This window comes from Physeter macrocephalus, chromosome 7, assembly GCF_002837175.3.
Source record: "Physeter macrocephalus isolate SW-GA chromosome 7, ASM283717v5, whole genome shotgun sequence".
Classification (NCBI taxonomy): Eukaryota; Metazoa; Chordata; class Mammalia; order Artiodactyla; family Physeteridae; genus Physeter; species Physeter macrocephalus.
The window spans coordinates 66,900,212-66,913,828 of record NC_041220.1 but is presented as its reverse complement, the minus strand read 5'-3'; the positions used below and the strand labels follow the sequence as shown (position 1 = coordinate 66,913,828).

At 36.1% G+C, this 13,617-nt stretch overlaps 1 protein-coding gene across 11 annotated transcripts in view; it reads left to right on the top strand.

Annotated features, from left to right (window-relative positions):
* The window catches only part of CCDC158 (coiled-coil domain containing 158), a 109,796-nt gene that overhangs the window by 75,499 nt on the left and 20,680 nt on the right, over positions 1-13,617 (top strand). For 9 of the 11 annotated variants that reach the window (XM_028491940.2, XM_055086033.1, XM_028491944.2 and 6 more), the window contains one exon: positions 9,772-9,929. The exons of the other annotated variants lie outside the window; for them this stretch is intronic. In XM_028491940.2, coding sequence (XP_028347741.1) covers positions 9,772-9,929 — 158 coding nt within the window. The remainder of the gene's footprint in view (positions 1-9,771; positions 9,930-13,617) is intronic. 11 annotated transcript variants of the gene reach the window in all.

The window sequence follows — 13,617 nt, the reverse complement described above, 5'->3', positions numbered from 1 at the left end:
CAGGATTGCTTTGACAATTTTGTGGTCCCATATACATTTTAGGATTATTTGTTCTAGTTCTGTGAAAAATGTCATGGGGTATTTTGATAGGGATTGCGTTAAATCTGTAGATTGCTTTGGATAGTATGGCCATTTTAATAAGATTATTTCTTACAATCCAAGACCATGAGATATCTTTCCATTTCTTTGAATCATCTTTAGTTTCATTTATCAGTGTTTTATAGTTTTCAGAGTACAGGTCCTTCACATCCTTGGTTAAGTTTATTCCTAGGTATTTTATATTTTTGGATGCAATTTTAAGTGAGATTTTTTTTTACTTTCTCTTTCTGATATTTCATTATTAGTGTACAGGAATGGAACAGATTTCTGTATGTTAGTATCCTGCGACCTTGCTGAATTCATTTATTCTAATAGTTTTTGGGTAGAGACTTTAGGGTTTTCTATATAGAGTATCACATCATCTGCAAAAGTTTTACCTCTTCCCTTCCAATTTGGACACCTTTTATTTCTTTTTCTTGTCCAATTGCTGTGGCTAGGACTTCCACTACTGTGTTAAATGGAAGCAGCAAGAGCGGACATCCTTGTCTTGCTACTGAATTTAGTGGGAAGGCATTCAGCTTTTCACTGTTGAGTATTATGTTGGCTATGGGTTGGTTGTAAATGGCCTTTTGCTGAGAGTTTTTGTCATGGGTGGATGTTGGATTTTGTCAGATACATTTTCTGCATCTATTAATTTAATCATGTGATTTTTCCTCTTTAGCCTGTTGATGGTGATAGATTATATTAATTGATTTTTGAATGTTGAACTAGCTTTATATAACTGGGATAATTCCCACTTGATTGTGGGATGTAGTTCTTAAAATAGATTGTTGTATTATACCTAGTAATATTTTGTTGAATATTTTTATATCTATGTTCATGAGAGATATTAGTCTATAGTTTTCTTTTTTCTAGTGTTTTTGGTTTTGGTATCAGGATAATGCTGGTCTCATAGAATGACTTAGGAAATATTCTGTCTACATCTATTTTCTGGAAGAGATTGTAGAGAGTTGGTATAATCTTTTCCTTAAATGTTTGTTAGAGTTCAGCAGTAAACCCATTTAGGCCTGGTGCTTTCTGTTTTGAAAGGTTATTAATTATTGATTTAATTTCTTTAATAGATATAGGCCTATTCAGATTCTCTATTTCTTCTTATGTAAGTTCTGACAGATTATGTCTTTCAGGGAATTGGTCCATTTCATCTAGGTTATCAAATTTGTGGGTACAGAGTTGTTAATAATATTCCTTTATTATGCTTTTAATGTCCATGGGATCTGTGGTGATTTCACCTCTTTCTGATAGAAATTTTTGTATCCTCTCTTTTTTTCTTAGTCATCCTGGCTAGAGACTTACTAATTTTATTGATCTTTAATAAAAAGCAGGTTTAAGAACCTACTTTTGGGTCATTGATTATCTCTATTGGTTTCCTGTTTTTAACTCCATTGATTTCAGCTTTAAATTTTATTTGTATTTTCTTTGCTTGCTTTGGATCTAATTTGATCTTTTTTTCCCCCTAAATTCCCAAAGAAGCTTAGATTATTGGTTTTAGATCTTTCTTTTTTTCTAATATGTGCATTCAGTACTATAAATTTCTCTCTAAGCCCCACTTTTGCTATATCACACACATTTTGGTAAGTTTTATTTTCATTTTCATTTCATTCAAACTATTTAAAAATTTTTCTTGATATACCTTTTTTGACACATGTGTTATTTAGGACTGTGCTGTTTAATCTTCAGTTATTTTGGGATTTTCCAGCTGTCCTTCTGTTACTGAGTTCAAGTTCAGTTCTATTGTGTTCCTAAAGTAGACATTGTATGATTTTTATTCTTTAATAATTGTTAAGGTGTGTTTTATGGCCCCAAATTCATATCTTGGTGAATGTTCCATGTAAATTTGAGAAGAATATGTATTCTGCTGTTTTTAGATGAATTAGTCTTTAGGTATCAATTATATCCAGTTGGTTGATGGTGTTGTTAAGTTCAGCTATATCCTTACTGAATTTCTGCCTGCTGAATGTTTCCATTTTTGAAAGAAGGTTATTAAAGTCTCCAACTAATTGTGAATTCAGCTATTTCTCCATGCAGTTCTGTCAGGTTTTGCCTCACATATTTTGATGTTCCACTGTTAAGTGCATACACATTAAGGATTGTTATACCTTCTAAGAAAACTGACCTGTTTATCATTATGTAGTGCCCTTCTTTATCCCTGATTGTTTTCCTTGCTCTAAAGTCTGCTCTGTCTGAAATTAATGCTACTCCAACTTTTTTTTTAATGAGGACCATTTTTAAAGTCTTTATTGAATTTGTTACAATATTGCTTGTTTTTTATGTTTTTTTTGGTTTTTTTGACCACAAGGCATGTGAGATCTTAGCTCCCTGACCAGGGATCAAACCCACACCCCCTGCACTGGAAGGTGAAGTCCCAATTACTGGACTGCCAGAGAAGTCCCCCGATTTTTTTAAATTAGTGTTAGCATGGTGTAACTTTCTTCATCTCTTTACTTTTTTTTTAATTTTTGGCTGCATTGGATCTTCATTGCTGCATGCGGGCTTTCTCTAGTTGTGGCGAGCGGTGGCTACTCTTTGTTGTGGTGCGTGGGCTTCTCATTGCGGTGGCTTCTCTTGTTGCAGAGCACAGGCTCTTGGCACATGGGCTTCAGTAGTTGTGGCACATGGGCTCGGTATTTATGGCTCGAGGGCTCTAGAGCACAGGCTCAGTAGTTGTGGTGCATGGGCTTGGTTTCTCCGCGGCATGTGGGATCTTCCCAGACCAGGGCTCGAACCTGTGTCCCCTGCATTGGCAGGCGGATTCTTAACCAGTGCACCACCAGGGAAGTCCATCATCTCTTTACTCTTAATCTATATGTGCTTTTATATTTGAAGTGGGTTTATTGTAGACAATAAATATTTGGGTCTTATTTTTTTTGATGCACGCTGACAATCTCTGTTTTATAATTGGTATATTTAGACCATTAAATTTAAAGTGATTATTTATATAGCTGGATTAATATGTATCATATTTGTTACTGTTTTTTGTCATTGCCTTTGTTTTCTTTCCTATTTTTGTCTTTCACTCTTTTCCTGCTTTTTTTTTAAAGTGAGCATTTTGTAAGATTTTATTTTTCTCTCCTTTTGCACATCAATTATGGGGTTTTTTCTGCTTTTTTAAGTGGTTGTCCTAGAGTTTGCAATATACATTTACAGATAATCCAGGTTCACGTTCATGAAACACTATACTGTGTCATGGGTAGTGCAAGTACCTTCTAACAACAAAATAGTACTAATACCTCTCTCCTGCCCCATGTATCATTGTTGTCATTCATTTCACTTATACATTAGCATATATTAGTAATACATATCATAATGTATATTATATTATATATTTTATTAATATATATGATGTACATACCTAGTTGAATACATTATTGCTATTATTGTTTGAACAAACTGCTGTTAGAGAAATTAAGAAAAAGTTTTTTATTTTACTTTCACTTATTCCTCCTTTAATGCTCTTCCTTTCTTTATGTAGATCTGTGTTTCTGACCTTATAATTTTCCTTCTTTCTAAAGAACTTTTAACATTTCTTGCAAAGCAAGTCTACTGGCAACAAATTCCCTCAATTTTTGTTTGAGAAAGTTGTTATTTCTCCTTCACTTTTGAAGGATAATTTTGCAGGGTTCATAATTCTAGGTTGGTAGGTGTTTTTCTCTCAATACTTTAAATATTTCACTCAACTCTCTTTTCGCATGCATACATGGTTTGAAGAGAAGTCTGATGTAATTTTTATCCTTGCTATTCTATAGGTAAGGTGTTTTTTTCTTCTGGCTTCTTTAAAATCTTTCTTTTTTTTATTTTCTGCAGTTCGAATATAATATACTTATGCATAGATTTTTTGTGTGTGTTGTGTGTTTATACTGCTTGGCATGTTCTCTTAGCTTCCTGGATCTGTGGCTTGGTATCTGTCAGTAATCTTGGAAAATTCTCAACTATTATCACTTCAAATATTTCTTCTGTTTCTTTCTCTCTTTCTTCTCCTTCTGGTATCCCCATTATGGATGTTACACCTTTATAGTTGTCCCACAGTTCTATTTTCTGTTCTAGTCTATCTTTTTGATGCTTTTTTCTCTTTGTATTTAAGCTTTAGAAGTTTCCATTGACATATCTTGAAGCTCATTGTTTCTTTTATTGGGCATGTCCAGCCTACTGATAAGTCCAACAAAGGCCTTTTTCATTTCTTTACAATGTTTTTTCTTTCTAGCATTTCCTTCTGAGTCTATCTCAGAATTTTAATCTTTCTGCTTACATTACCCATCTGTTCTTACAAGTCATCCACTTTTTCCATTAGAACCTTTAGTATATTAATCGTAGTTATTTTAAATTCCTAGTCTGATAATTCTAAAATATCTGCCATATTTGAGCCTGGTTCTGATGCTTGCTCTGTCTCTTCAAACTGTGTTTTTTTGTCTTTTAGTATGCCTTGTACTTTTTTGTTGAAAGCTGGACATGATGTACTGGATGAAAAGAACTGAGATAAACAGACCTTTAGTGTGTGGTTTTGTGTTTTTTTGCTAGGAGTTGGGCTGTGTTTACTGCTTGCTGTAGCTGTGGTGTCAGAGGCTAAAATTTTCTCAGGTGTCCTTGTTTTTGTTACCCCTCTTATCTTTGGGTTTCCCTAGAGACTTTCTCTTAAGGCCTCTGACATGCAGTTCTTTATGTTGTAGTCTCATTATTATACAGAAGGCTTATTGATGTCGTGGTAAGGTGTGTGTGTGGGGAACACCATATAGTCCTATTATTAGGTCTGTCTTTTAGTGAGCCTATACCCCTTGGGTTGGACTCTCCCAAGTTCTCAGTTTTGTTACCCCACCACCACTATCATCTTTAGGTAAGACAGGAAGGCTAGGGGGAGTTGAGTTGGGTATTTCCCTTCCCCCAGGTTGGTCAGGCTCTAGTAAAACCCAAGGTGTTTCACCTCTGGTTTGATATCAGGTGTCCCTTGAGGGCTGGATTTGTTAAGAAGAACAGAAGGCTCTGAGCATATTTCAAGATAGTTACTTTTCCCTTACTCCTGTCAGGAAACATAAGGGGATTTTTCTCCAGTCTTCATTCTGAGAACCTGATGGGGCTCCTGGAGGTAAAGCTTACAAAAATGTGATGGCCCTAACTTGGAGTTTTTATTTCTTAAGCTTGTTCACACTGAGCCTCTAGCAATTCACCAATTTAAGTTTTTCTGCCCTTTACTGGCTTCAGTGGAGGATCTCTGCTCCTGGACTTCTGCTCCAGTAAGCTATAATTCTGTATATTTGCCTCCAGTTTTGAGAGCAGCAGTTTGGCCTGTGTGTCCTCAGTTCTCTGACGGATCTAAGGAGAGTTGATGATTATCAGTTTGTTAAGTTTTTTTTCTTGTTGTGAGGAAAGAAGTGGTGACTTCTACGCTCCTTACATATTGGATTGGACTGTTATGACTTTTCTAGATAATAGTTATCAGAAGTCCTAAAATGCCCTTTGGTTCAGTAATATCATCTCTAGAAATTGATCTTGATAAAATAATCAGAGATAGGCACAAAGGTAAATGCATGAAGATATTCACTGAAGGATTATTTATAATAGCAAAAACTGGAAATAATACAACAGTCTAACAATAGGATATTGGTTTATAAAGGAAGGGAGCGAAGAAAAAAGAAAAGAAAGGGCTTCCCTGGTGGCTCAGTGGTTGAGAGCCTGCCTGCCGATGCAGGGACAGGGTTTCGTGCCCCGGTCCGGGAGGATCCCACATGCCGCGGAGAGGCTGGGCCCGTGAGCCATGGCCGCTGAGCCTGCGCGTCCGGAGCCTGTGCTCCGCAATGGGAGAGGCCACAACAGTGAGAGGCCCACATACCGCAAACCAGGCGGCGGCAGGGCGAGGCCCGTGAGCCATGGCCGCTGAGCCTGCGCGTCCGGAGCCTGTGCTCCGCAATGGGAGAGGCCACAACAGTGAGAGGCCCACATACCGCAAAAAAAAAAAAAAAAGAAAAGAAAGATAATGTCTCTACTTATATCAAAGAGAGTATAAGTAACTAGAATGCACAGTTAACCCTGATGACATCTTCTTAGTGGCTCTATCCTAGTACTAACACATTATAATACTTTAAGTCGTATTACCTTTATGGTCATTCTAGATCAGTAAATATGAAGCATATAAAATACTTCATGTGTTTTTATGCTAAGGGGAGAAGGAAGTGGAAACCAGCCTTTACTGAATACTTCCTATGTATACATTAAGTGCTTCTCATTCCTTATGCCATCCTTATAAAGTAAGAGTAATTTTCCTCATTTTTACAGATAGGAGATGGAGATTAAAAGAAGCATTTCCCTTGTTATAATGAAATGATCTGTTTATGCATTTGCCTCCCATATTAATCTGTAAGGTCTCTGCAAGCAAGGACCAGTTATATTTGTCATTTTACATTAGTTCCTAACAGAGTGTCTGGCACATAACAGATATCCTGCAAAGTCTGTTGGAGTGTGAAAGGTAACTTGTTCTACATCACATAGCCAGAGAATGGTAGTGGCCATGATTTAAAAGCCTGTGCTGTCTTCCACTGGTACCACACTGCCTCTCTATTCCCTATCACCTCCAGAATGGATTAGGAAGGTGGTACTGGCATTTGTGTTACTATCTCTTTAGTAGTTTTAAAGATTCCCAGGGTACATTTGACTGATAAATCAATTCTTGTTTAATGCCTCTGAGTTTGTAGAGTAGTTGCCTTCATGTGATTTGTGAATTACTTTTAGTAATAACCAGACTGTAAGTATGGTGAGCTCAGGTGTTCAACTATATGATTTAATACTTGTCCATATTCTACAATTTTGTGATTTTATGATCCTAAATTTGGACAGCTCATTACATACTGATAACATTTCCTAATGAATATATCCAGTGAGAATTAGTCAGTGTATCACATTGGACAGATCATGGACTTTGAAGACAAACAGATGATGTTTTTTATCCCAGTTGTGCCATTTACCCCTTGTGTGATTTTGAGCAAGTTGTTTAACCTCTCTGTGCCTCAGTTTTCTCATTTCTAAAATGGAAGTGATGATTTCTACCTTACTGGGTGGTTTGAAGATTAAAGTTTAAATGAGATAATATATTGAGTACTTGGTACATGGTAAACATTTGATAAATGGTGCCTCTATTAATTTATCTTGACAGTTGAAATGATGAGCCACATCTATGAGAGAAAGTTTGACTGGGATAGATATAGTCTTGAACTTGATACTAAATACACAGAAATGCAAAGTACAGGACATGGAAGATGTGTATTATCAATAACATGTGGAAAAGACCTGGGGAGCCTCAGCTGACTGCCTGCTAAGTCTGAGTCAGCAGTATTATGTTACAGCCAAAAAAGGTTTTAAGGATAGCACCCAGATCAAGGAAGGAGCCAGTTCTCCTCCCTTCTGCTCTGGTCAGATTCTCCTTGATTTCTCTATTTCATTTCTGGGCATGAGCATTTAAGAGAATCATTGATTAACCAGAGTCTGTCAAAAAGAAGCACAACCTGTCAAAAAGAAGTGGTGAGAAATCATGAGCCCATGCTACTTAAAAGAGTAGATGAATTGAGAAGATCTAGCCTGGGGAGTGTGTTAGAAAGTATAGGTGGGGGAGGGGAGGTTGGCATGATAAAATAAGTATCCTTTTCTAAAAGGTTATCGTGTTAGATTGTTCCCTCATAACACTAGGAGATAAAACTATGACCAGGGATGGAAGTTGTATGGAGGAGATTCAGTTTAAGCCTTTCTTGCAAAGGATTAAAGCTATATGAAAATTAAACTGCCTTCCTTGGTTTTTGGTGATCAGGTAAATGCCAGATAAGTATATTGCTGGGATGCCGTAGAGAAAATTCATCATCACTTCTGACTGGAGATTGGACTAGAATTAAATGATCTTAAAGACCCTACCAACTTTATATTTTTGTGATTTTATATACAAGCAAAGTATGGTTTATTTGAAATGCAGTGTATAAAGACAGAGATGGTCGGACCAGTCCTTGCCTCTATGAAACTTACATTTTAATTGGAGGAACAACACAAATTTTAAAAGTTTTAGAGTATTAGGATGAAATCACAATAAGAGAATATCATAGGGCTGATTATGATTAATTGTTAAGTAAATGTTAATGTTAATTGAATACTTTTCAACCTTGTGTGTTTTGTAAAGCACCAGTTACTCTCAAAGAACATGAGTGTCATGATCCTGGGGGTGGGGAAGGAAGCATATTTACATGTTGGTACGTTATTATACTGATAAGTTATAATAAATGTCAAGGGCATAAAATTTTTAATGACAAAGCTTATTAAGTAAACTTTCTAGTGGGCAGAATATATGAAGGTCCAGGTGTTATATTGAGATTTCAAGGTTAGAACTAAAGTGACTGAATATTGCAATAGGATAAGGTTTTTGAAGTTTTATTCCACATTAGATGTGATATCTACCAGGGCTAGGACAGGAACAGAGCCAGTGTTTGTTTGGTGAAATTGGATCTGTTTAGAGACAAATGCTTTTATTTATGATTAAGAAACTTGTTCAGCATGTGTGTGATCAGCAGGTATATGGGAAATCTCTGTACCTAATACTCATTTTTGCCGTGAACCTAAAACTGCTCTAAAAAATAAAGTCTATTAAAATGGTACACATCTTCATATATTTTAAATTAATGAAGTCAAATTTCATAATTTAATGGAGTCTAATTTATGAAATTCTGAACTCATCATGGTAATTTCTAGGTAAGGTGACCATCAGTAAACTGGAACAATCATAATTACCACACATTCAGTTAGAACTCTTGACATCTTCAGCTGGATATTTTATGTGGTTTAACAGTGGTGGTAGGAAGGGGAGGGGAATGTGAGGTTTATACCAGTAACATCAACACTTGGTTGACGTGGACCCTAGAAAAGTAATGCCCAAAGAACAAAAATTTTGCAGTGTTCATCCTTCAGCAACCAATCCATGTGGCAGGTGTAACTCTGCCTTGGGGCAGACACTTCTAGCTACAATAGCTTGATGACGCTTGATGCCTCTCTAGCCATGAACTTCCTCCAACTAAGTCCACCTGCTCACCAGGGCAACTTCTATCGTTAGGTCTCCTCTCTTTTTGTGCCAGTTGGGAACCTCTGTACTTTTTCTTATATTATAACTATTCATTGAGGAATACTGTCTATTTGAAAATCTTTTTTATATTATTCTCCAACTAACACAGTTTGAAAATACTGGATGTCTCTTTCCTCATCAGTAAAGTGTTGGGGGTAGATTGACTCATTGCTAGAGAGTTCCTTACTTGTAAAGTTCTGTAGCTTTATAAAATTAGTTCAGCCCTTAACAAAAGTATTAGAATTATTTTGCCTGGATGTAGTTGTTAATATTTAATGGCATGGTAAGACGTCATACCACATTGTTAAAGTTAAAAAATAAAAAAAGATTTAAAAGTAGATGTGTATAGTTTGATCCTGTGTTTACATATAAGTATAAATAGGTATACACACATTTATAGATTAGATATAGCACTGTGTGGATTATTGATTGAATATTATTGATTTTCCCTGAGTAGTAAGATTACAGGTTTTTTATTTCCTCTTCTTTCTCCTCCATAATTTCTGTTTACCAGTTGAATTAATTTTATAGTAGGAAATGGCATTCGAATCTGAAAAAAAACAAGTGTCCTTGTCTTGTAAACTGTTTTAATTCAGCACTCTACGAAACATAACACAAAGGGAGATCCAACGAGGGACTTGAAACAGCTTCTCCAGGAGTTGAGAAGTGTGATCAACGAGGAGCCACCCGTGCCCCTGGGCAAGAGCGAGGAAGACGGGAGAGTACCGTCTCTGGGGGTCTCCTATGCGGCTGTGTAAGACTGAGTGTACTTGAGAGTGGGAAGGCTTCTCTCATCAGTGGGTGGTGATCACGTTGTCTATGTGGGACAACTGGGGGGTTGAAGTTTCAGTAACTTTGAGGGGTATCTGGACATTACCAGGGAAAACAAAAGTGGATGAGTTAGCAAAAGTAAAACACCTTGACATCAAGAGAAAATAATAGCAATAGTTTTTCCTACTCAGAAATTAGTCAAGGCAACGTGTTACCCAGAGGTACATTCATACAGTAATTTATAATTCCCAACAGATTTCAAATCCATAATCTTATTTGATTGTCACAATAACTGTCTGTTTGAGACAAGACAGAGCAGGATTTATTTATCCCATTTTAAAAATGAGAAAAACACAAGTTCCAAAAGGTTGACTTACCTACAACCACACATGGTGAAGCTGAAACTCAACCCTGAGCACTGCATAACTCTCCAGGTATAAGCTAATTGGAAAGCCTTGGTTCTCTAGGCATTCATGCCAATGACTTAAATTAATAAAAGTCAGATCCAAAAAAGGATTCAACCAGTCCACCAGCCACTGCCTGCACGTACCTGCAGGAATCAATGAGATCCTCATACTCTTTTCAAATAGTGTTTTAAATTTTTAATGTGTGCTATTATTAAATTAATTTAGAGCATTTTACTATGGCATATACTATATTCTTAGTGTTATAATACTAATTATATGTTGTTAGTATTATAATAACGCATTGTTGTAATTTTGTTTTCTGGTTATATGGCAAATATCTCAAAATAATACTTTCTGACATACTACTTATATATAAACAATCTCCATTTTCTTAAGATGTTCAGTTAATGTTTATTAACCTGAGGTAGCAAAATATTAATTGGATTTGTCTATTTTTTATTAATAATATTATTAATAGTAGTAGTAAAATATTAATAACAGTCCAGTTACCTAGCATAACATTGCATTCTCTGAATCACATGTTAGAAACATTCTCTTGTCACTCCATCCAAGAATACTTATATGTGCAGGACACTTTCATTTTTAAAAAATGTTCTCATGCATTTTATTTTTTCTCATTTTTTTTAATTGAAGTGTAGTTGATTTACAATGTTGTTAATTTCTACTGTATAGCAAAGTGATTCAGTTATACACATATATACATTCTTTTTTTAAAAATATTCTTTTCCATTATGGTTTATCACGGGGTATTGAATATAGTTCTCTGTGCTATACAGTAGGACCTTGTTGTTTATCCATTCTGTATATAAAAGCTTACATATGCTAACCCCAACCTCCCCCTCCATCCCTCCCCCACACTCCCTCCCCCCTTGGCAACCACCAGTCTGTTCTCTATGTCCGTGATTCTATCTGTTTCATAGATAGGTTCATTTGTGTCATATTTTAGATTCCGCATATAGGTGATATCATATGGTATTTGTCTTTCTCTTTCTGACTAGCTTCACTTAGTATGATAATGTCTAGTTGCATCCATGTTGCTACAAATGGCATTATTTTGTTCTTTTTTATGGCTGAGTAGTATTCCATTGTATGTATATACCACATCTTCTTTATCCATTCGTCTGTCGATGGACATTTAAGTTATTTCTGTGTCTTGGCTGTTGTGAAGAGAAGAGCACTTTCATTTTTGTCATAACTCTATAATATGCCTTCTAAGCCAGGGCAGTATTATTAAGCTCATTTGACAGATGATTACATTTAGACAGATTAAATTGCCTCCTCCTATGAGGCAAAGAGACAAAGTCAGAAGTAAACATTAGAGCCCCTGGCTTCCAGCACTAATCATTCCACAAGATTACCATGACTTCCCTGATCAAACTTCCATCACTTCAACCACTAATGATGGGCTTGACTATACTGAACTGTATTCAACATGAATATATTTAGCCCCTGCCATTAGAGAGTTTATGTTAATTTGCTGTAATCCTACAAATGACCTTGTCATTTTAGGCTTTGTCACCAAAGCCGAAACTCAGCCTCAAGCTTTTAAGGGTTCGGGAACAAAAACATTTCTAAGTTGACAAATTCCAGGGGTAGCACTTTGCAAAATTTGCTTGGAGGCCTAAATTCTACTGTTGTGCCTTCAAGAAGAGTTAAATACATAGGAGCAATTGATTATTCTAAAAATACATGGAATCTAGAAATTATTCTTTGTATAATTAACTGAGAGTTACATTTATCTATACAGAGATGATAGAATAGAGATTGCATTACTGAATCAAGCCTGAGATTAAAGATATGCCATAGGTGAGAGGAATCTGAGATTCTGAATCTAATTAATTGTCCAGGAATTTTAAATGTGACCAGGTAATTTGGGAAGTCTGGACAGTTTACATGAGAATTGATGGAAAGTTATGATAGTGTTTAACGGAAACCAAAAAGGATTTTGGTGAAATGTACTAAAGTAATTTACTTTCTAGAAATCAACTTAATAGGCATTTTTAAAAAAACATCTTTATTAGAGTATAATTGCTTTGGAAGTGAAAAGGCTGGGGGCTGAAAAAGGATAAATTTTTTTTTAACATCTTTATTGGAGTATAACTGTTTTACAATGGTGTGTTAGTTTCTGCTTTATAACAAAGTGGATCAGTTATACATATACATATGTCCCCTTATCTCTTCCCTCTTGCATCTCCCTCCCTATCCCACCCCTCTAGGTGGTCACAAAGCACCGAGCTGATCTCCCTCTGCTATGCGGCTGCTTCCCACTAGCTATCTATTTTATGTTTGGTAGTGTATATATGTCCATGCCACTCCCTCGCTTTGTTCCAGCTTACCCAACCCCCTACCCGTATCCTCAAGTCCATTCTCTAGTAGGTCAGCATCTTTATATCTTTATTCCCGTCTTGCGTAGTGCATATATGTCCCTGCCACTCTCTCACTTCGTCACAGCTTACCCTTCCCCCTCCCCATGTCCTCAAGTCCATGCTCTAGTAGGTCTGTGTTTTATTCCTGTCCTACCACTAATCTCTTCATGACATTTTTTTTTCTTAGATTCCATATATATGTGTTAGCATACGGTATTTGTTTTTCTCCTTCTGACTTACTTCACTCTGTATGACAGACTCCAGGTCTATCCACCTCATTACAAATAACTCAGTTTCATTTCTTTTTATGGCTGAGTAATATTCCATTGTATATATGTGCCACATCTTCTTTATCCATTCATCTGTTGATGGACACTTAGGTTGCTTCCATGTCCTGGCTATTGTAAATAGAGCTGCAATGGATATTGTGGTACATGACTCTTTTTGAATTACGGTTTTCTCAGGGTATATGACCATTAGTGGGATTGCTGGGTCGTATGGTAGTTCTATTTTTAGTTTTTTAAGGAACCTCCATACTGTTCTCCATAGTGGCTGTATCAATTTACATTCCCACCAACAGTGCAAGAGTGTTCCCTTTTCTCCACACCCTCTCCAGCATTTATTGTTTGTAGATTTTTTGATGATGGCCATTCTGACCAGTGTGAGATGATATCTTATTGTAGCTTTGATTTTTATTTCTCTAATGATTAATGATGTTATGCATTCTTTCATGTGTTTGTTGACAATCTGTATATCTTCTTTGGAGAAATGTCTATTTAGGTCTTCTGCCCATTTTTGGATTGGGTTATTTGTTTTTTTGATATTGAGCTGCATGAGTTGCTTGTATATTTTGGAGATTAATCCTTTGTCAGTTGCT